At 38.2% G+C, this 23,766-nt stretch overlaps 1 protein-coding gene across 2 annotated transcripts in view; it reads left to right on the top strand.

Annotated features, from left to right (window-relative positions):
* TBC1D32 (TBC1 domain family member 32) overlaps positions 1–22,466 on the top strand; it is a 532,407-nt gene extending 509,941 nt beyond the window's left edge. For both annotated transcript variants that reach the window (XM_082249090.1, XM_082249089.1), the window contains exon 34: positions 22,222–22,466. In XM_082249090.1, the coding sequence (XP_082105216.1) occupies positions 22,222–22,335 (114 nt within the window). In that variant the 3' untranslated portion in view covers positions 22,336–22,466. The remainder of the gene's footprint in view (positions 1–22,221) is intronic.
* The last annotated feature ends 1,300 nt before the right edge of the window (positions 22,467–23,766 follow it).

Raw genomic sequence — 23,766 nt, 5'->3', positions numbered from 1 at the left:
TACTTCGTACAAAATCCTTTGTTGATAATGACAGCTTCAAGACGCCTCTTATATGGAAAAACTAGTCGCATGCATTGCTCAGGTGTGATTTAGACCCATTCTTCCACACAAACAGTCTTCAGGCTGGGTTTACACTGTGTGCGGACGCGACTCACAGCAGGGGTCCGGTGCGTCCCTGTTCTCCTTTTCATTTTTGCCTGAATTTGAAACTGAAATGGAGCCAAAGATGCACAGGCCCCTTGTGCAATGCGCTCCGCGGCCAGCCCGGAGATGTGTGAACTGGCTCCGTTGTGAGCCAGTCACAGTCTCCTGTTTTGCGAATCGGATGCGGGGAAACCCAGCCTCAAATCTTGAAGGTTCCATGGGCCTCTTCTTTGATCTCTGATCTTTTGTTCTTTCCATAGATTTTCTATTGGATTCAAGTCACTTGATTGGCTGGGCCATTCTAGCAGGTTTATTTTCTTTCTTTGAAACCGAGAGTTTCCTTGGCTTTGTGTTTTGGATCATTGTCTTGCTGAAATGTGCACACTGGTTTCATCATCCTGGTAGATGGCAGCAGATTATTTTTCCATGCATTTTTCCTTCAATGACATGATGTTTGCCAGTACTGTATGCTGAAAAACAGCCCCACCCCATGATGTTCCCATCTTCAAACTTCACTGTTGGTATGGTGTTTTTGGAGTGATGTGCATTGCCATTTGACCTCCAAACGTATGTATTATGGCATCCACAGAGTTCAATTTTGGTCTTATCTGACCAGAGTATATTCTCCCAGTATTTCACAGACTTGCCTAAATGTTGTGCACCAATGGAGTCTTGCAAGGTGAGCGTGAATACAGACTACGTCAGTTGAGTGCATTACCTATTGTTTTCCTTGAAACAATTGTACCCACTAATTTCAGGTCTTTCTGAAGCTCTCCACAAGTAGTCCTTGGCTCTTGGACAACTCTTCTGATAATTCTATTCACTCCTTTGTCAGAAATCTTGACGGGAGCACGTTCGTGGCCAGTTTGCACCTCCCTTTCTTCATGTGTTCAATACGTTTTCCCTGTGTCATTCCATTTTATTACACATAACTTAATTTCTGAACTTCTTTGTTTTGGATTCTTTGTATGTATGGATTGTAAGGACTGTTACCGATGTGGTGAAAATTTCATGTCAATAACACCTTTAGTAATATATTTACCTAGAAAAATGGTGATGTGTTCAATACTTATTTTACACATTGTATATATTATTTGTTACCAAGGTTATATCCAAGTATATTGAATATTAGTAGATTAATGAAACTACTTAACTGTAATTTGTAATGCGACAAATCACATTTATAGATTATTTTTTTCCTCTCTAATTTAATTAAACAACACTTAGCTCCACCGTACTAAGAAATATAATTGAAATCTGGACTATAATATAATAAGATCATAGAATCCTTCCTAACCAGCTCTATCATTTTCCCCAACCAGTGTGCTCTCATGTGTGGCATAATAATCTCTGTTTAATTACTCCGCTTTAATCTAGGGAATTCTTTGCCAGTTACATTAGCCATAAAGGCTTATTATAATTGGGTGATGTTTTCAAAATTACTGCAGCCTTTTCTTCAACTGCACTGCCTGTCTGTATGTTTTACATAAATAATTATGGCCGCAAGTGGTCAAAGTTGTCTTTAGAAAAATCCAAAACTTTTTTTTTATACAACCACTCCTGAAAACAAATGTACAGTAAATGCAAAATGCAAAGCGAGATTTAGGTTTCAACCTCTAGGGAATATGATGGATTATTGTTTTTATTTAGCCTGATAACACTAAGCCTTTAAGGCTTTAATTTATCTACCGCCTATGTCTTCCTGAATATCTCATTTTAATGTGTTTTCTGGCTGTATGTTGTTGTCATATTTTTTTTCATTAGATACTGTTACACAACCACATTTACTTCCCTACAGCAGCCAATCAGGTTTTATCTTTCAAATGAAGCCAAGTATCTGCTGTAGGAAATTGCTGTACATTTTTATTTGACACTTAAAGAGTCAGAAGTAACACTGACTTTTGCAGTCTTTGTGTTGAGATATTTTTTTGAGCTTCAGTAGCAGTAAGAGTACAAAGCAAGAAGCTAGAGATATCTGTGTATACCATTCTATAGCTTTGCATATACTTTCAGATAATTTAACCACTTGAGTACCAGCTTGCAATACCCCTTTATTACCAAGCCATTTTTCAGTGTTGTGATAGTCTGACAGTAACTCCATTATAAAAATTAGTTTTATAGCATTTTTTTTTGAGAAAAACGGAACTGTCTTTTGGTGATACCTAATAACCACTGAGGTTTTTTTTTTTTTTTTTTTTTTTTTACTATAAAAAGGAAAAAAAGACCAACAATTTTGAAAAAAAAAAGTTCCCCTTAATTTCTTTTGTACTAAAAATGCCAGAATAGTACTAAACCCCGATAAAGACAGTTTTTTTTTTTGGAAAGTAGACACCCCAAGGTCTCATGATCTCATTTTTTTACCACAATTTTTTGAAAACATGCTGATATTGAGGGGGTTAAACATGGAACTTGAGGATGGTGCACTAGATGTATTATTGTACAGGTCATACAGCACAAGGAAGAAGTAAAGGGGTTATTGTACTGGTCACATGCAATGGCAGGATGGAGGATGGTAAAAAGGCTAATATAATGGTCACATGGAGACAGGATGGTGATATTACTGTATGAATAGGAAAGCAGAGGGCTATGAAAGGAATAATAAAAAAGATTCCTGTGTCACTGAAACAGAATGAATGAATCTGCAGCTGCTGATCCATTCATTCTGTTCCTATTGGCAACTACTTAATCTCTCTCCTTCCCCCTTTGTAAGGGAAAGGGGAGGAATCAGCACTGTAAACAGTACCCATGTGATCACCTTTGCTTTGATCAGCTTTGGTGACCAATTGCAGCGATCACATGGTACTAAGCCCCTTGGATCTAATGACAGCCTAGTACACAGTGATTGTGTACTAGGCTGTCATTAGATTGTAATAAATAATAAGGAGAAATTATAGTGCTCTTTGCTTAGAACTCTCTGGGGATAATTGTTAATGAGTAATGCTATATAATCCTTCAAAAATGGACGGCTCCCCACTTGCTGAAGAAGCTCACTAAGGAGCATAACGCGTACAGGTGTAAGGAGCCATTCAGGATGTTTTTTTGTGTATGTATCAGCTGGGAGAGCTGATCATATGCTTGTATATCACATTATTATGTGAGTATTTTTATCCCTGTGTAAAGTTTTATTAAATCATTCTAAGCAGAGAGGACTATGGTTTCTCATTATTTTTTGGTCATATATGAATGATTGAGATTCCTAGAAGAGTCCAGTCTGGTCCAGGAACATCTTGTGCAGGAGCATCCCAATGGTACCCAGAGAGACATATTAACAAGTCATTGTGACTCTATTGTCATTGCTTGGAGGTGAGCAGACATGCCAGCTAGAGGTGGTGGTCACTGAAGTCACTGGATTATTTGATTTTTTAGAATTGTACGACGGTGGAATTTTTTTATATACAAATTGGGACTTATAATATTGGTTAAGCTACACTGGATTTGTTATAATGTTGATTTAAAGTCACAGGTGGACACACTTTGATAAGTGTTGGCAGCAATCACATTTTGCAATTTGGTTAACTAATATATGTTAAATGTTTATATTGTTTGTGCATCATTTTTTTTTTTTTATTGTATTGACCATATACTGATTTTGATATAATAAGTACTAGTTTGTACATAGATTTCCCACACTAGGTTTAATTAATATTGCGCTAATTATATATTGTGTTTATATGAATAGCATATAACATTGATTGATAGTTTTTTATGATATGTGACACTTTGAGCAACACAGCATCTTGTTTATGTTCATTCTGGATCAATTAGCACTAGAAATATTTAACCGTTCATGATACATGAGGAGCTCTTGCACTTCAGCGATACAATACATTTTACAATATTTTATTCTATTTACAATATTTTATTCTACTCAAAGAAAATAAGATTCACAGCCTTCCACTGTAGGCGATGGGTCATTGGTGTGTATTTGCCTTGCATGTCTTTATGCCTTAGTTTGATTACCAGCAGTTTCGTTTTAGCACATTTATTTTGCTTGAAAGCATGTGAGAAAGCTGAAACACCCTTTCTAAAAAGCAGTATGTTATTTAGGCTGCTGAATCTATCTATCTATCTATCTATCTATCTATCTATCTATCTATCTATCTATCTATCTATCTATCTATCTATCTATCTATCTATCAAAAATGAGTACACCCCTCACATTTTTGTAAATATTTTATTATATCTTATCATGTGACAACACTGAAGAAATTACACTTTGCTACAATGTAAAGTAGTAAGTGTACAGCTTGTATAACAGTGTAAATTTGCTTTCCCCTCAAAATAACTCAACACGCAGCCATTAATATCTAAACCACTGGCAACAAAAGTGAGTGCACCCCTAAGTAAAAATGTCCAAATTGGGCCCAATTTGCCATTTTCCTTCCCCGATGTCATGTGACTCATTAGTGTTACAAGGTCTCAGGTGTGAATAGGGAGCAGGTGTGTTAAATTTGGTGTTGTCTGAAGATCTAAAAAAAAGAATTGTTATTCTATAAAAAGATGGCCTAGGCTATAAGAAGTTTGCCAAGACCCCGAAACTGAGCTGCAGCACAGTGGCCAAGACCATACAGCGGTTACACCATACATACAGGTTCCACTCAGAACAGGCCTCACCATGGTCGACCAAAGAAGTTGAGTGCACATGCTCAGTATCAAATCCAGAGATTGTCTTTGGGAAATAGACGTATGAGTGCTGCCAGCATTGCTGTAGAGGTTAAAGGGGTGGGGGGGCCAGCCTATCAGTGCTCAGACCATACGCTGCACACTCCATCAAATTGGTCTGCATGGCTGTCGTCCCAGAAGGAAGATGATGCACAAGAAAGCCTGCAAACAGTTTGCTGAAGACAAGCAGACTAAGGACATAAATCACTGGAAGGAACCGTGTCTTGTAGTCTGATGAGACCAAGATAAACTTATTTGGTTCAGATGGTGTCAAGCTTGTGTGGCGGCAACCAGGTGAGGAGTACAAAGACAAGTGTGTCTTGCCTACAGTCAAGCATGGTGGTGGGAGTGTCATGGTATGGGGCTGCATGAGTGCTGCCGGCACTGGGGAGCTACAGTTTATTGAGGGAACCATGAATGGCAACATGAACTGTGACATACTGAAGCAGAGCATGATCCCCTCCCTTTGGAGACTGGGCTGCAGGGCAATATTCCAACATAACGACTCCAAACACACCTCCAAGATTGCCACTGCCTTGCTAAAGAAGCTGAGGGTAAAGATGATGGACTGGCCAAGCATGTCTTTAGACCTAAACCCTATTGAGCATCTGTGGGGCATCCTCAAACAGAAGGCAGAGGAGCGCAAGGCCTCTAACATCCACCAACTCCGTGATGTCACCATGGAGGAGTGGAAGAGGACTCCAGTGGCAACCTGTGAAGTTCCGGTGAACTCTATGCCCAAGAGGGTTAAGACAGTGCTTGAAAATAATGGTGGCACAGAATTTTGTCACTTTGGGCCCAATTTTGACTTTTTAACTTAGGGGTGTACTCACTTTCGTTGCCAGAGGTTTAGACGCTAACGGCTGTGTGTTGAGTTATTTTGAGGGGACAGCAAATTTACTCTGTTATTCAAGCTTGTAGCAAAGTGTCATTTCTTCAGTGTTGTCACAGGAAAAGATATAATAAAATATATACAAAAATGTGAGGGGTGTACTCACTTTTGTGAGATACTGTGTATGTTTATATATATATATATATATATATATATATATATATATATATATATGTGTGTGTGTATATGTGTTTATACTTTTTTTGCATGCAATAGGAGATTGATTAATTTGATCTCTAGACATCCTTTATTGTGTCTATTTGTGTCTCTGGATACATTCACTTTTACTTTATGCTAAATCATGTTTCTGCCCATATTGGTCACAGCACTGAATAACTGCATTATATCCTGAGAGTTGACCTGCTTGTTCAGGCCTGTCTCTTATATCATTCACAAATAGCTATGAAAACATAACAGTTTTTGTAGAGGCATTTAATGCCCAGCTGTTCTATATTATTGGCTGTTTTTATGCTAGTTAAGATTTGCAAGCACATCTTGGTTACATTCTTCTATAGGGTTACAGGTTTTGATGTCAGATATCTGTATCTCATATATTTCTCATAAATGACTGAACTTTTGAGCTCACTTATGAATGTGAACCTTACCAGAACTGAGTTCAGTAAAATACCACCATAGGTCTATACTGGTGTCGACACGGACAGCTCAAGCAGTGGGTTTCGATAGATTAGGCAGCATCTGAGATCCCGCTTAAGGCACTTAAAGCTCATCCTACAGTGGAAATATCCCCCTTTTTCCATTTTTTTAAAATCCTTTCAGACAGGGAATTAAAGCCAGCATATTCCAAGCCCAAAAGATTGCGCTGGGAAACTTTTGGCCCATGGCCCATATGATGGATACTCACCCACAGCTTCAATCCTTAGACTTCCAGTGTAAGGCCCAACTTTCTCACTTTCTCACCACTCTCCCCCCGCACTGGCGTTCACGCAAGACCTTACCCTTGTTAAAAGGGAATGCGTAGCCACTACCCCACTAAGACACTCTGTCTCTCTTATGTATAATCTGGTCACTGCCCCTTTTAGGGACTTTAAACTATCCTTCGTTACCTGCAGCTAACTTTTACTCAGGACCAGCTTGACAGAATCCAATTATTCTCTCGTAAAGTTTCCGTACTTGGCCTGGTTCCTTCTTCACTATCATACTATACCGCCAAAGGTTTGCAAACACTTGGTCTTGCCTCACCTGTTTAACACCAGACCCAACCCCCACTATAGCCATGTGGCTGGCCAAGGTCGAGGAAGTAAACAGAATGAAGGACCTAATTTTTTTAACCTAAAAAAAGTAATTAGTTATAGTTACTAGTTACTTCTCCCAAAAAGTAACTAGTAAGTTACAGTAAACCCCCCTCCATTGCGGGGGTTACGTTCCGGACCCAGCCGTGAAAAGTGAAATTCCGCGAAATAGAAAAACCCTATTAAAATGCATTGTAGGCATGTTTATTTTACTGTCACTGTACGTGTAGAAGCATTTTAAGGTCTTTAAACACACTTTTAAAACAATAGAAACTCGTTTAAACACATAAAAGATACTAAGAGACATAGCAAGAGCTATGGAAAACACAAAAATATTTATTTTTAATGATTTATATAGTAAAATAACATTACAAAAAAAAAACGCAAATTACCGGGACCGCAAAAACTGAACCGCGATGGAGCGGGGGATTACTGTACATCAGTAGAAAAGTAACTAATTACCAGGGAAAGTAACTATTGCGTTACTGAAAAAAAATAATCAAATATGTCAAATAACTTATATGTCCCTTGTATGCATGGTATTTGCTTAGTGGTACCTGAGTGGTATTTGCTCAGAGTGGCACTGTGGTACCTGCGTGGTACACTGTCGGTGTATAGGGTGTGTGGGTAGGTGTATTTGGGGGTCAGTGGGTGTATAGGGTGGGTATGTGGTGGCTGGTGGTGGTGTGGGGGTCTGAGTCCTGAGTCCTCCTGTCTTGACTGTCTGTGACTGAGTTTTTTTTTTTGGTACCTGTTGTGCTGCATTGCTGCCTGGCTGGCTGCTGGTGGCTGGCTGCAGCTGGTGGTGGTGGTGGTGGTGGCCTGCCCAGGCACACTGGGGTCCATCTGGCTCCGTCCTCCTCCTCCAGGCCTGTGCTGCTGCCTCTCTTTCTCATCGACTGAGGCCAGTGCTGCGGACAGCGCCGGCCTCGGTCATAGAGGAGAGGAGGAATTACACTACTGCCATCTAGTGGCTGTAGATGTAATTGCGATAACGCGGCCAAAGTAATTTCAACGGCATTACCATGAGGGGACGAGTAATCAGTTACTTCCATCACTGCTCATAAGTATAAATCAGAATTCCCTGATTAGGTCCCTCTCAGAGAAGGGGATGGAACATACATGGGTATACCCCTTCCCCAGCCCCTCCTTGATCCTCTGTCATATTTATCTGCCTCCCCCCCCCCCCCCCACACACTTTTTTTTTTCTTTTTCATTTTTTTCCCTTTCTAGCTATTTTGCAAAGGAGATGATATTTTTCAACAGTTTTTTGAATATGTAATGAAAATAAGGAAAAAGGTTTTGGGTGCAGTACATGCTGTCTTTCATGGGTTTACACCCTTACTGAGACATACCCACTGGTTACTTCTACATGTATGTACAGACATTACAATATACACTATATATATATATATATATATATATATATATATATATAAAGTAGTGGGACACCTGCCCTTACACGTGAACACATGAACGTTAATGGCATCCCAATCTTAGTGTTCAGTATTGAGTTGGCCCACTCTTTACAGATATAACCGCTTCAACTCTTCTGGGAAGGCTGTCCACAAGGTTTAGGAGTGTGTCTATGGGAATGTGTGACCATTCTTCCAGGAGTGCATATGTGAGGACTAATTCATCCCAAAGGTGTTCTATCGGCTTATGTATGTTTGAATTATACATATGCTGGTCTCCTGGGTTGTTACAACGACTAGACTATATATACTTGTATCTTTTTTTTATATGCCTGTTACAGGATATGTATTTTCATATGTACTCCCATAACCTAAAAATCAAGAATCTTTAAAATATATATATATATATATATATATATATATATATATATATATATATCACCATAGATAATTTTTAAAGTACCAATATGATTGAGGAGATTATCCAGTCTTTGCACCCCCACACAAAATACCCCTATTACATTATTGGTCAGTGTAAATGCCCTTAATACATTGATGATTGGTGTAATTTTCTGTTACATTGATGGCCAGTGAAAATGTTCATTGGTGGTCTCCTGTATATTTTGCGGAAAGTATAGTACCCCTTTTTATTCGTAGTTAGTAAAAAAGTTTCCTTTTAACATTGATGTTCAATGTATTCCTCTCCTATATTTTTTATGGGTGCTGAACCGAGGCAGGCACCATTGGGCAACATAGATTGAAAAAGTCCATGTGAATGTCCATAAATATGAAATGAAGATACTTGTGCAGGTACCGCTTACCAGAATCCAAACAATAAAAGGCCAAATGATAAGGTGACAGCGAATATCTTCAAATGTGAGACACGGTGAACCTCAAAAGACTCCGATGTGGATCTCCTCAGTGGGACATTAATAAAAAGGAGAAACAAACACCATAGTGTAAACCAGTAATGACATGAAGAATAGATCCACCAAATGATGTGTGACCTGTGCAGGTACCGCTTACCAGAAGTAGCAGATTATATAGCCAAATACTGAAAGATGACTCCACCGGGCCTCAACGGTTATAAATAGTAGACCTTCGCAGATTGCGATGTAGATCTCCAGAAATGGGTGTTATATAAAAAAGAAGAAAAGGGCAAACGCCATAGCGTAAAACCAAAAAAACAGGATAATGACACCCAAAGTGTGTGAAACTTGGAGTTCAAGTGCTGAAACATGTGGTAATTAAATGGTAGACAAAGTGACGACCACCACCAAACTAAGTAGGTACCCCTTACCAAAGGTAGCAAGAGGATGAATCAGATAGCCTCCCCAGTGTGATTGACCGCTTACCAGATAGACTTGTGGAAAAGCATAGAGAGACAGGGGGTCCCGATCATGCAACCAAAAGGGCGACAGTAAGGATGGGTACTCTTACCAACTCCAGATGATATATGAGCTGGGGTTCAAGTGGCGTTGAACTAAAAACTCCAAAATGGACTCCACCAAACGAGCTCAAGAAATGTTGCAGGTTACCCAAGGAATGAATTCTTTATTAAATTAGTTTTCATTCTGCAACTTATTTCTGTTATAATATTCAATTCCTCTGTTATATCGAGGTGTTTCTACATCTCGCTAGTTGATGGATACATTTATTTGGTCCCTTGAACCTATGGGCTAGTACCATTGGCAATATTATTGTTTATGGTTGCTACAGTGCATTTCACATCCTGTTCCGGATCCCGCACCGGATTTCCGGTTCCGGTTGGTGTAAAACTCGGCCCCCTAAATTATGGGACTGTACCACTGAGAATGATTTGTTTATATTTGTCATATCACACTTCATATCCTGTTCCGGACTAGGAGCTATACTTCCGGTTCCGGGATACCTCAACCAAGATGGCGGAAAGGGAACTTCCGGTCATCGGTTCAATTGATTTTTTGGCTATTTATAGGTGGCGTCAGCACGCCGCCCGCACCTTTGAGAATATCATTTTTGATGAAACTAGTCAGGTCACGGTGTGCTGACGCCACCCCTACATATCTGTCTACGAAGGACGGGCGAGCGCAGCCGTCCGGCCGGCGGCTGTTACCTCTCTCCAATCCACGCACCTGTCATCTGATGTTTGTGAATGTGTTTTTCTATGTATTGAATAAATCATTGTTGGGTTTTATGCTATGGCTCTCTCCTCCTCATTCCTTGGGTAACCTGCAACATTTCTTGAGCTCGTTTGGTGGAGTCCATTTTGGAGTTTTTAGTTCAACGCCACTTGAACCCCCGCTCATATATCATCTGGAGTTGGTAAGAGTACCCATCCTTACTGTCGCCCTTTTGGTTGCATGATCGGGACCCCCTGTCTCTCTATGCTTTTCCACAAGTCCATCTGGTAAGCGGTCAATCACACTGGGGAGGCTATCTGATTCATCCTCTTGCTACCTTTGGTAAGGGGTACCTACTTAGTTTGGTGGTGGTCGTCACTTTGTCTACCATTTAATTACCACATTTTTCAGCACTTGAACTCCAAGTTTCACACACTTTGGGTGTCATTATCCTGTTTTTTTGGTTTTACGCTATGGCGTTTGCCCTTTTCTTCTTTTTTATATAACACCCATTTCTGGAGATCTACATCGCAATCTGCGAAGGTCTACTATTTATAACCGTTGAGGCCCGGTGGAGTCATCTTTCAGTATTTGGCTATATAATCTGATACTTCTGGTAAGCGGTACCTGCACAGGTCACACATCATTTGGTGGATCTATTCCTCATGTCATTACTGGTTTACACTATGGTGTTTGTTTCTCCTTTTTATTAATGTCCCACTGAGGAGATCCACATCGGAGTCTTTTGAGGTTCACCGTGTCTCACATTTGAAGATATTCGCTGTCACCTTATCATTTGGCCTTTTATTGTTTGGATTCTGGTAAGCGGTACCTGCACAAGTATCTTCATTTCATATTTATGGACATTCACATGGACTTTTTCAATCTATAGCGCAACTTGTTATATATATATCTATTCTAGGGGTGTTGGTCGCACTTGAAGTTGCTGCTTTGGTGTAACTCTGACACACCGCATCTCCAATCTCAGTAAAGAGCCTACTGACGTAGGCATTTTACCATGTGACCAGCTGTGTCCAATCACAGCTGGTCACATAGTACAATTATTACAAACTTTTATTGAAAAAATAATCTGCATTACAAAGATCGTATTATATGACGAAAACTGATACGGTTTTCAAATATAAGCAAAACATTGCAGATAGTAAACAAAATATTATTTGTACCGTCTTTCGTACGGTCATACTTTTTATATCCTTGGATTATGGCAAACATATCAAGTTGTTTTATATATGTGTCATAGTTGTATAATGTAAAGTATTTTGTTAGAAAAAAAGAATAATACTAAGGTAGTTGATAAGATCTGTGAGAATGGTACAGAATTTTTCTTCCAATGGAAAGCTATAGTCCAATGTGTGGCAACACATATGGTGTGAATTCACCGGCTCAATTAACCACTTGCTGACCGCGGTCCGACTATATACGGCGGTCAGCCCCTCACAGGCAAAGTGAAGTACCAGTACGTCACTAGCCTGTGAGCCAATAGGGGGCAAGCGCGCACCGCCGGAGGCGCTCTTCCGCCCCCGCTCATTCCCTAAGCAGCCCGCGCATGTGACCGGCGGACCCGATGTCCGCCGGTCACTCGTGATCGTCAGGTGGAGAGGGAGAAAGGCAGGCAGCTAATGTAAACACAGCCGCTTGTCATTCTTCCCTGTGTAAAAGCACAAATCATACGGTCCTGCTATGTAGGACTGTTGATCTCTGCTGTTACACACACAGCCACATCCAATCACAGTTAGAAGCACGCCCCTAGGGACACACTTAACCCCTCCCTCTCCAATAAAGTTAACCCCTTCCCTCCCAGTGTCATTTTTACAGTAACAGTGCATATGTATAGCACTGATTACTGTAGTAATGTCACTGGTACCCCCAAAAGTGTCATAAATGTCAGTCAAGGGTCTGATCTGTCCGCCGCAATGTCGCAGTCCCGCAAAAAAAATCGCAGATCGCCGCCATTACTCGTTAAAAAAAAACAATAAAAATGACAAAAATCTTTCCCTTAGTTAGTAAACGCAATAACTTTTGCGCAAACCAATCAAAATACGCTTTTTCCATTTTTTTTTTTACCAAACATATGTAACAGAAAACAAATTGGCCTAAAATGTTAAAAATTTTTGATTTTCTACCTTTTTTTGGGGGGGAATTTCATATAAAACAATGTGAAAAATATTGTTATTTTTGCAAAATTTTTGCTGTTTTTTTGTTTATAGCGCATGATCAAAAAATCGCACAGGTGATCAAATAGCACCAAAAGAAAGCTCTGTTTGTGGGGAAAAAAAGGACATTGAATTAATTTGGGTACAGCGTTGCACGACCGCGCAATTGTCCGTTAAAGTCATGCAGTGCCGAATTGCAAAATAGGCCCTGGTCAGGAAGGGGGTAAAATCTTCCGGGGCTTAAGTGGCTAAATACATTCTATCCTGATGCTTCTCCGGACTGCTTTAGAGGTTGTGCATCCCCAGGTACTCTCTCACATATATTCTGGAGCTGCGACAAGCTTTCTCATACATGGAAAGAGGTATTCACTCTGATTAATAAATTAGCTGCTAAAGACATTACACTCTCACTTCTCAATTGTCTTTTATTTTATAATATCCCAGACATACAACCCCCCCTTATGGTCACATAGTACACAGGAAAAGCCGTTGATCGGCTTTCCTTATTTCGTGCCTGACAGGCACGAGTAGAGGAGAGCCGATCTGCGGCTCTCCTGACAGGGGGGGTCTGCACTGGTAATCAGATCATTGATTAACAGTGCAGACCCTTGGGGGGTGCCACTAGAACCACCAGGGATGGCAATTAGGGCTCAGGGAGCGCGCCAGTGCCCTCCCCATCAGTGCTGCCCGCCAGTGCCCTCCCCATCAGTGCTGCCCACCAGTGCCCAACATTGCCATATATCAGTGCTGCCCACTAGTGCCCATTATTGCCCACCAGTGCCCCTTGTCAGTGCCGATCAGTGCCGCTTTTTAGTGCCCATCAGTGGCGCCTATCAGTGCCACCTATCAGTGCCCATCAATGCCGCCTATCAGTGCCAAGCAGTGCCGCCTATCAGTGCCCACCAATGCTGCATATCAGTGCTACCTATCAGTGCCGCATATCAGTGCCCATCAGTGCTGCCTATCAGTGCCGCATATTAGTACCACCCCATCAGTGCAGCCTCATCAGTGCTCATCAGTGCAGCCTCATAAGTGCAGGAAAAAACTTATCTATTTACAAAATTGTATAACATAAACAAAGAAAACTTTTTTTTTCAAACTTTTCGGTCTTTTTTTTATTTGTTTAGCAAAAAAGAAAAAACCTTGCGATGATCAAATACCACCAAAAGAAAGCTCTATTTGTGGGGAAAAAATTACATAAATTTGGTTTAGGTACAGTGTTGCATGACCGCGCAATTGTCATTCAAAATGCAACAGTGCTAAAAGCTGAAAATTGGCCTGGGCAGGAAGGGGGTGAAAGTGCCCTGTATTGAAGTGGTTAACGTCATGTGCCCTACCTTGTGTTTAGGTCACATGATTCTAAAAGCTGACACATGCATATATACACATACATGCATATGCTTCTTTTGATTTTAATTGAACACTCCATGCATCTGTAATGCCTGTCTCATCTATAAAAGCTGACATAACTGATGTTGGGGGTACATCTTCCACTGGGATTAACTGTTCCTGCGACAACTGCCAAAGACAGGAATTTTCCTTTAGCTGAACAAGTGAAATCTTTGCATTTATGGCTAGCATTATTTTGTAGAGGTTTCTTCTCACTTTCTGATGAGTTTCCAGACCAGGAAGTGAAAGGAAATATCCTGTTGGTGACTCAGACAGAAAAACTGATTTTTCACCCTTCCCTACTCTATCCAAAAAAAGGTTTTTGCAATTCATACATTTTGAATGCTTTAGTTTAGAAACACTTTAAATCATATTCAGTGTTTACATTTCATGAAAAATAGTTTAGGTATTATATTCATTTAATATATAATTCTGCATATATATTTAGCGAGGAGTTTAGTAAAGTTTTATGTAAAAACAAAAAAAAACTAAACATTTTTATAACTCAGTAAACCCTGTGAAGGTGATTATGTTCATTCTTTTCTGAAAAGTTGAACTTGTTATTTTTGAGACATCAGTTTAAGATACATAATTTCATAGATTTGCCTGAATATCTGTTAAAGCTGGATTTTGAACTTGTACTTACAGCCAATCCATGGATTCCGAGGTAGGGAGGTAGAAGTCTTTGATGTAAAGCCAAAAGCTGTGTGTTCTGTGCAAAATCAATCCTTTTTCAATCCATGAGATGTTTTCAGGCAAATACCTTCTTACATCTCTTTCTAGAGGCATAAAAAGAACACAACTACTATGAACTTTTTCTTCCCTAATACTCTCATTTTAATACTTTTTTACACCTTCAAACTAGATTTTCTAGTTCTTCTTTACATACTGGTGATTATTCAATCACAGAACTATCAATTATAAAAATATGACGTTGACTGAACATACTTTAAAGGAAATGTACAATTTTTCAGTGTGTTTATATACAGTATGTAAAATGGATGGGCTGTATGTAAAAAATCTCATCAATGTCTGCCAATGTTGTGAAAACCATGTTTCTATGTATAGATTCTTGTATATATGGTGAAAGCAAAATTTGCTTATTACATATGTAGGCTTGTCTCTTGTTTTGCATTGCTATGCAGTGTTTGTGCTTAGAAAGCAGAGAGGGGGAGACGCCAACTAAGTGTAGTATAATTGAATCATCATTTATTGCACAAGGTTAACCCTCCTCTTGTGTTAGGGTCAGAACCGACCCTTTTTTTTTTAGGTTTTGAATGTCTATAAGTATCACATAAATTTTTGTTTATTGCATCAAGATTTTTTACTTTGTCAGGAACCTCTATTTAAACAATGTAATAGAAAAAGAACCCTTTTCACTAAATTATAAAATACTGTGGTTAAAATTAAGACGTTTATGATGTTAGGGTCAATTCTGACCCAGTTATTATATAGGATTTTAGGACACTAATAAGTGCCAAAACTGAAATCATAAACACTCTCTCTGCTTAGTAACACTGACAGCCAATCACCTCTCAACCCTGTGAACTGTAGTTAGGGAGGGGCCTATCTCTTTGCCTGCTTGTCTGCTTCTCTTAAAAAAATAAAGAAACATAGGACCAATACATTTCAGAGTTGCTGGTTTATTTTACCATTTTTTAAATTTGAAAATGAGAGGTATGCTATCAAAATAAAGGTCTAAGGGGTCACACCAAAAATATTAAAACCAATCTTTTCAAGGATAAAGAAGCCTAACAAGGTAACCAAGAGGTAAGAAACAAATTGGATGATAAATAATTGTTCAGAGGGTATTTTATGGCTGATTTAAGACACGGGTCAAAACCGACCCGTTAACATCATGGATATTAACAGAAAGCTAACATAAGAGGAAGGTTAAGAAAACTTACAAGAAGCATGAAGAAGGGAAGTTCATGCCCATCATTATACTGGTCAGTCCTGCAGGTTCCACACACGGTCTAAGAGGCTGGGAAAGATGTGAGCCGGATGGGGTACTTCTCCGTCCAGGGATGGCAGAGGACTCCACGCTAACCAGGGTGGAATGCAGTTGCGGATGTGACGTCACCAGAACTAGGCAGAAGTCAGGACCAGGGCTGACAGTCATAGAGGCTATGCGCTCGGAACTCAACACTCCCTCTACTGGCCTCCTTCTCAGAATGCAAGTGTATCTGTCTGCCGATCCACTAAAACAATGCACCTCCTGTAGGGCTGAGATTTCAGAATTGTTGAAGGGTATATCCAGTAATTTCTCAAATTTAACCTCAAACCTCCCCCTTCCTCTCCAGTGCATGTTCCAGAATTTCATTTTCCTTTTACCTAGTTTCTGTAGTAAGAAGCCACTTTGTTTACTCCCGCAACATCTTTACCAGGCTTGTAAAATTCTTGTGTGGCAGCTACTGTGAGTTTAGTTCCACCCCAGAACTACTTTTCTCTGCAGCCCTTTCTCTTACACAAAGAGTTTGATTTACTAAAGGCAAATATACTGCACACTGCAAATGCAGTTGCTCTTGATCTGAGGGGAAGCTCTGAAATGAGGGAAAGCTCTGCTGATTTCTATCATCCAATCGTGTTTTTTATTTTTTTTTCTTGCATGTAATTGAGTATTCTTTACAAAGTGAAGCTTTACTTAATTTACCAAGCTCTGGAGCAAGTGCACTCGCAGTGCACAGTATATTTTCCTTTTGTGAGTTAAAGCGAGAGGGTGTAGTAGGGCTGACAGCATTGCTCAGGATTCAAGTCCAGCAAAGTCATTGTAGTGTTAGCCCAAACATGAAGTTAGGAGCACATTTTTGGCAATTCAAAAAGTATTTTTCTGTACTTGTAGTGCAGAAACTCTTTGTCTATCAAGGTACGTTTATAAACATCCTGGTTGATTTTTTTTTTCGGCAGTGATCTGCTTCCAAGTAAAGTTGTCCTGGCAGTTCTAAAGCCCCCTGTTCAATGTTACATGAATGTTTGTGAATGTTACGCCCCCCCCCCCTCTTTTCCAGGCAATGCCAACAGTAAAGTAGCTTTTGGTACATGCATTGGTTGATCTCCTCTGTAACTAAAGAACCCAGAACTGATAAGGATGATGATACTCCTGGGTTCAGGGCTATCAATTCCTGGCTACTAACATAAATAAAAGTATTACAAAAATTAAAAGTATCACCCCCATACACACCCTAATGCAAATTTGCCCACAGGGCACACTGGTATGTAAACCTAAACTGTGCGACCCAAGTAGGGTATCACTGTGAACGTTCGGAGTGAGAGCAGTAATTCTGGGGCCACAATTCAAGGATAATTCCAAACAAATAACCTGAAACAGCTCACCTATGGACAATTTTGAGTACCATAGTTTTTTATGACCTCACAGGCTCACTCAAGTTTAAGATTTGCCATGTTTGGTATCTATTTACTCAAGGCTACCCTATATTTTAATTGTTACATTGTATTATTAATCTGGTATCATATTGTGTTTGTTTACGCTGAAGTTATTTTCTGAAGATATGTGTTTGATAAACAGTTGTGCAAATGTTGTACAACCTAAAAATTTGAAACTGCACCACTTGCAACTGCCAAAGAAGAAGGCCTCTCTTTTCAGTGTGTATATATATATATATATATATATATATATAAATCTACTTTTTTTTACTAGAAGATTACTTAGAACCACCAAACATTATAAACATTTTTAAATCAAAGGCCCTAGAGAATAAAATGGAGGGTGTTGCAATTTCCTATGTCACACGGTATTTGGGCAGCAGTTTTTCAAACGCAGTTTTTTGGAAAAAATGCACATTAATACATTTTAGCGAACCCAAACACAATATATTACCCCTTTCTTGGTCAAATCTAAAAAATAATGTTACACCAAGTAAATAGATACCAAAGATGTCACGCTTTAAAGTTGTGCACGCTCATGGAATGGCGGCAAACTACAGCACTTTAAATTATTCATAGGTGATGCTTTAAAGGCCTTACCAGTTTGAATATACACAGGAGGTCTGGTGCTAGAATTATTGCTTTCTCTTTATTGCTTTCCCTCTGATGTTCACGGTGATATCTCACATATGTGATCACTGTTTACATATGCGTGCGGAACTGGTGTGTGCGTTCGCCACTGTATGTAAGCACGGGGTGACAGGGGCGCTTTAAACACTTTTTTGTTTTATTAGTTTATTTTTTTTTTATTATTTTTACAATTTCTTTAACTCTTTAAATCACTTTTATTGCTGTCAAAAGTAATGTAAAAATCACTTTTGACAGCACTAGCAATGACAAGTACTCTTTATGGAGAGATGGGGGGTCTATTAGACCCCCTATCTCTCCTTTGGGCTCCAATGCAGCTGATTAGATACAGATTGGTCTGATCGGCTGCGTCACTGGCCACTATGCGGCCAGTAACAAATAGCTGGAACCAGAAGTGCCAAAATAGTCTTCGCTTCCAGGTTCTGACATCACTCAGTGGGAAGAACAGCTTGATACCGGGATCATGGTTGTAGCCTCAACCATGATCCCGGTACAACCACTTCCCTACTGTGACGTATTGGGTGTGTTCCTGCTATGAGTCTCTATAAGGTGTGCCACATCCCTAATATCATATATTGACAAAAAATTCCCCTAGGGGTGGGACTTTATAGGCACAATAGTAAAAAATAGAATATGTATAAAAAGATTTATATTTATTGAGTACACATAGAAAACAATACAACAATAGTTGGTATATGCATTAAAAACAAGCAATGCAAGCACACTGTGTGTATGATGAAAACAGGACCAGATATCCGACGCATTTCGAGGTTTTTATGACCCCTTCGTCAAGGATAATACTGGCATCCTATATGGTTGGTTTTCACAAATACAAGGGAGCTTACAGGTTTAAAAACAGGGAATAGAGGAGCTACGACCCAGACAATGCCGTGTGTTCAGTGATGAGAGTTTTTTCTCCTTATTATGTATATCATACAGGAGGTGGGAAAAGAAGACTAGTGGCCACAGTGCCTCCTAATTCAGGGCAGCTGGAGTCCAATTGTTGCTTAGCGGGATGGGACTGGCATAAGCCTTTTCAAGCTTTAAATTCCTCAGGGAACAGAGAGCTGCCTGGACTAGCCTTCTCCCAGCAAATGGATCGCATTTGTGACGTATATATATTGTGGCCAGTAGGGAAGCGGTTAAAGATATTTTCTAGCAAAAAATACAGTTTTAACATGTGCAAAATATCAAAAATAAATGTCCTAGTAGAAACCGTGCTCACCTTTGCACTACATGTTGAGCTTATGCAGGACCCAAGCCAAGAAAGCTCCAATTATGGCATTGGAGCTGTTCTTTTTTTCTCAGTTATTCTGCCTTAGTTCTGAACTGCAAAGTAGCAGTTGTCAAACAGAGGAGCTAGCATTTCAATTTGGGAATGCAGATCTGGCAGTTAGAGATGTTTTCAAAGAACAGAGAAAGAAAACTTAAATCTTATGGGAGATGCCATCTGCATAGAGTTTGTATTTGACAAGTTTGCATGGTTTTCCTAAGTGCTCTAGATTCCTGGCACAGAGAGGAAAGAACGCAGTACAAAAAAAATTTTGCTTTTTATAGGTTACCTAAACTCTGTCACATACAATACCCAGGTACCCCTTACTTTCAGAAAAAATACTAAATACAATAAGGAGTAGTTAATTATAAATTGCAGGTCATTTAAATACAACCTTTTAAGCCCCATTCACACCTAGGTTGAAGCTCGAAGCTCCAAAACGCTGGAGGAGAAAAAAATTCTCTAAGGAGTTGGTTCATATCTCCACTCCAAGTTGCCTGATACCAAACGCCTGAAGCTCAAAACATTTGTGGCGCTATTTTGGTAGCTCGAATTGGGCAGATTTGCACGTTTTTGGCACGTTTTGGCACGTTGTTATTTCCATAGAAATTAAAGGTTGTGTGCTTTCACACGTTTTGTCACGCATGTATGCGCGATTTTCTGCTCAAATGCAAAAATGTAAAAATGAAACAAATAGTAATAATATATGAATAAATAAAAGTAAGATAAATACACAACTAAAAATCATCATAAATAAATAAAATAAATAATATGTAATAATAAATAAATAACAGTTAACCTCTAACCTTAAAAAAATGATTAAATAAATAATTTAAAATGTAATAATAATAATAATAATAATAATAAACACCCACATCTGAAAAAAATAATAATAAAAAATGATTATTAGATTATTTTTGTTATTATTAATAATAATAAAATTAGTTAAATTATTTTGTGTTAGAGTGTTTATTATTATTTATTTCTTTTTTAAGGGTTAGAGGTTATTTATTTATTTATTTATTTATTATTACAAAGTATTCATGTATTGTATTTATTTATTTATGATTATTTGTATTTATTGTGTATTTATTTTACATTAATTTATTAATGTGTTATTAATATTATTATTATTATTATTAGTAGTAGTAGCAGTAGTAGTAGTAGTTTTAGTAGTATTTCCTACCTAACCCTAACAAAAATAAATAATATTAAGACAATAAATACAATATTAACCCCTAATCCTAACCCAAACCCCAATCCTAACCCTAACCTAACCTTAACTCTGACCCCTTACCCTAACAAAAAAAAAAATAAAAAAAAATAAGTGAATAATATTAAAAAAATAAATAAAAGCTGATAGAAAAGCTAAAAAAAGCTGACAAACCTAGCAACGAATGATGCAGCAGATGATAGCTTTTCTCTCTTGGCTAATAAAAAAATGCAAAAGCTCAGAAAAGCTGTATAAAACGTGCAAAAAAGCACATAAAAAAGTGCCAAAACCGTGCAGAAAAATGCAGAAAAAAAAAAAACGCTTAAAGATGCTACACTCAGGTGTGAGTGCAGCCTTAGTGCCCCCTGTGTTATTTATTAAGCAGGTGGTCTAATACACATCTTTAAAAAAACTGTCCCAAAAGGTTACAATAACATACTGATAACATAATAGGTGTTTAACCAAACTAGCTATAGTGTAAGTGGTTTTATGACTGTGGTTGGTATATTAGATTCTAAACTACTTTGCGGAAAACTCAGTACCAATATTTTACATACTGCAGCTGTATCATTATGGTATTCCTTTCCCTATCAGTACCAATCATAATTTTTTATACCGCAGCATAAACATTATAATATTAGTTCCCTCAGCAGAACCATTATAATATTTTTTTTTTTTTTATAATATTATATATAATGCAGGAGTACTGCAGTAGAAACTTTAGAATTTTACTTTCATTAGAAAAAACATAATATATGATGCAGCAGAAACATAATATTAAATACTGCAAGAATAATATTGATAATATTATAAACAGTGCTGCTGCCACACCATTATATTATTACTTTCCTCAGCAGAACCATAATAATTTATACTTCAACACAATTATTATAATACTACATCCCTTAGCAGAAATAACATATTGCATCGCTCAACTGCACCATTGTATTACTGCATCCCTCTATAATATATCCCTCAGCAGAATTATTATAATACTACATCCCTCTATAATATATCCCTCAGCAGAATTATTATAATACTACATCCATCAGCAAAGTTATTATAATACTACATTTCTCATTAATTGTTATAATATTACATCCAGCTGTAGCATTTTTATAATATTACCTGTGTTAGCAGCGCAATTTTTAAGCCATGTCCAGGAACACCATCATAAGGCTTCATGCATACGACCGTACAGCGTGCAGATCCTGCCTGAGAACGTTCCTGGGACCCGCTGCTACCGCAGACAGTCGAGATGCATTGGGATGCATTCGAAGAAGCTGTGCGCAGTTGTGTGCCGGGAGTTGTGTTATAATGTTTTACATATAATGTTTCACAGCAGCATTCTTGTATTATATCTGGCAAAAGCAACTATACAATGTTAAAATTATCAGCAGCTCCAATTTTGCGCACTTTATTACACAAGACAAGTATTGCTGAATGTATGTATCCTTGTGTGGATATTGCTTGAATTAATGTGCATATACATTTAGTATTGTAACCTTTTTTAATAATATAAAGATTAATATATGGTAACCACATCAATCAATCACATATCTCTCAGTACAGGTGTAGATGAACACTTATCTGCTACTGTGCCTTATTATATACTTCTATTTATTATGATACATCGTTTCAGTGGTGAATTATTATTATTATATTTTCTTAATAGGAAGAAGCCATTCATGGATTTCAAGTTGGGGATTATTTGGAATATATGGAAAGCTTGGAACAGAAGTACAGATCTGTGGTCCTTAAAGAAATGAGAAACTTTGCACTTGATTAAAACAAAGACTAAGAAGAAGACTAAGACTAAAATGAAGACTAAGAAGACCATGTATGGAAGACAGTGATTGTGTGAAGCTTCTTTCAAAATAAAAAACGAAAACTTGCATATATTTACATTTATGTTAAAAGCAATGAAGCTAAGTATGAGAAAGTAAAGAACAAAATTCCCCCTGGATATGGGACCGGGGGGGGGGGGGGGGATTGTGTTCTTTAATTTCTAATGATCAGGATAATGGCAGCCAACATCAGGTTCTGATGCACAGGAAAGAACCGATGTTTGAAGCTAAGTATGTGATATGTTTATTAATAATATCTAGAAGGAAAAAAAACAAGTTCTTCAAATCTGCAAAAACAACTTCTAAAACAAACACATTAAGCCTAAATGGCACATAGGTGATCAATTGAGTAATCCGCTCTCATGTTGTCAGCAGGAATGTTAGAAAGTATTTTTGTACAGTGTTGATTTAATCATAGTTTAATAAATACTTAATAAAAATAAATGAATACAATTGTATTTCTTATTTCTACATAATGTGAAAGTTATCGCATTAAAAAAGCATGTCAGCTCTGATGACACATTATTTATGTATCTATGTTGGTGTGTTGATTGCATATATGAGGCTGCTTTTCTCTCCACACCATATCACGATAGTAGCCAACATTTGCCTCCTAATAATGGCATGGCCTGATCATGGGCATATTTTAAAAGCTTGCTTTGATTTGAATAGTTTGATAGCAAGTTGGGCTCACTGGCATTGGATAAAGTAACCTTAATCCCCATAAAGGTATAGTTACTAGTCATCCATTGGTTTGGTACAGTAAATATATTATATATATATATATATATATATATATATATATATATATATATATATATTCAGATTACAAGTGCTACTTTGAGCTTAAACAGTATGCTTATCCTTATGGATGATTATGCATCTATGTAGCCTTCATACTCAAGAGCAGTTCCATGTTATTACGTGATCCAATCCTATGCTGTTTCTATCTCTAAGTGAAATATGGAATCTCTATAACTGGTGCCCTTCTATATGATGTTTGATATCTCTTCAGTCATTTGTTAATGCCGAAACCACCTACAAACAGAAGCCTTGCACCGATTTGACAAATAAAGGTTCAAAGAGCTCTCTTTGTGCTTTTATGCATAAGTCAAAGATAGTGTAATTGATATGCACCCCCGTGAGTACTAAATGATACCTAAGTTATATAACTCACTTGTTACACATGTGACCGAAAACATGGCCTCTTGGTGTGTGCAACCTTGTGTGGTTGAGTCAGTCTTTGCAGGCATCAATGATTTATATTTGAAGTATTACTAAACCCAGGACCCTGCATTCACTATATCTGGTCTCCCAGAGTGCACAGAACATGAAAATGCAATTATTATAGTAAATATAAACTGATAAATACA

The sequence above is a fragment of the Pelophylax lessonae genome (assembly GCF_965119305.1).
Source record: "Pelophylax lessonae genome assembly, chromosome: 3".
NCBI classification, from domain to species: domain Eukaryota; kingdom Metazoa; phylum Chordata; class Amphibia; order Anura; family Ranidae; genus Pelophylax; species Pelophylax lessonae.
This window is presented reverse-complemented; position numbering and strand designations above follow the sequence as displayed.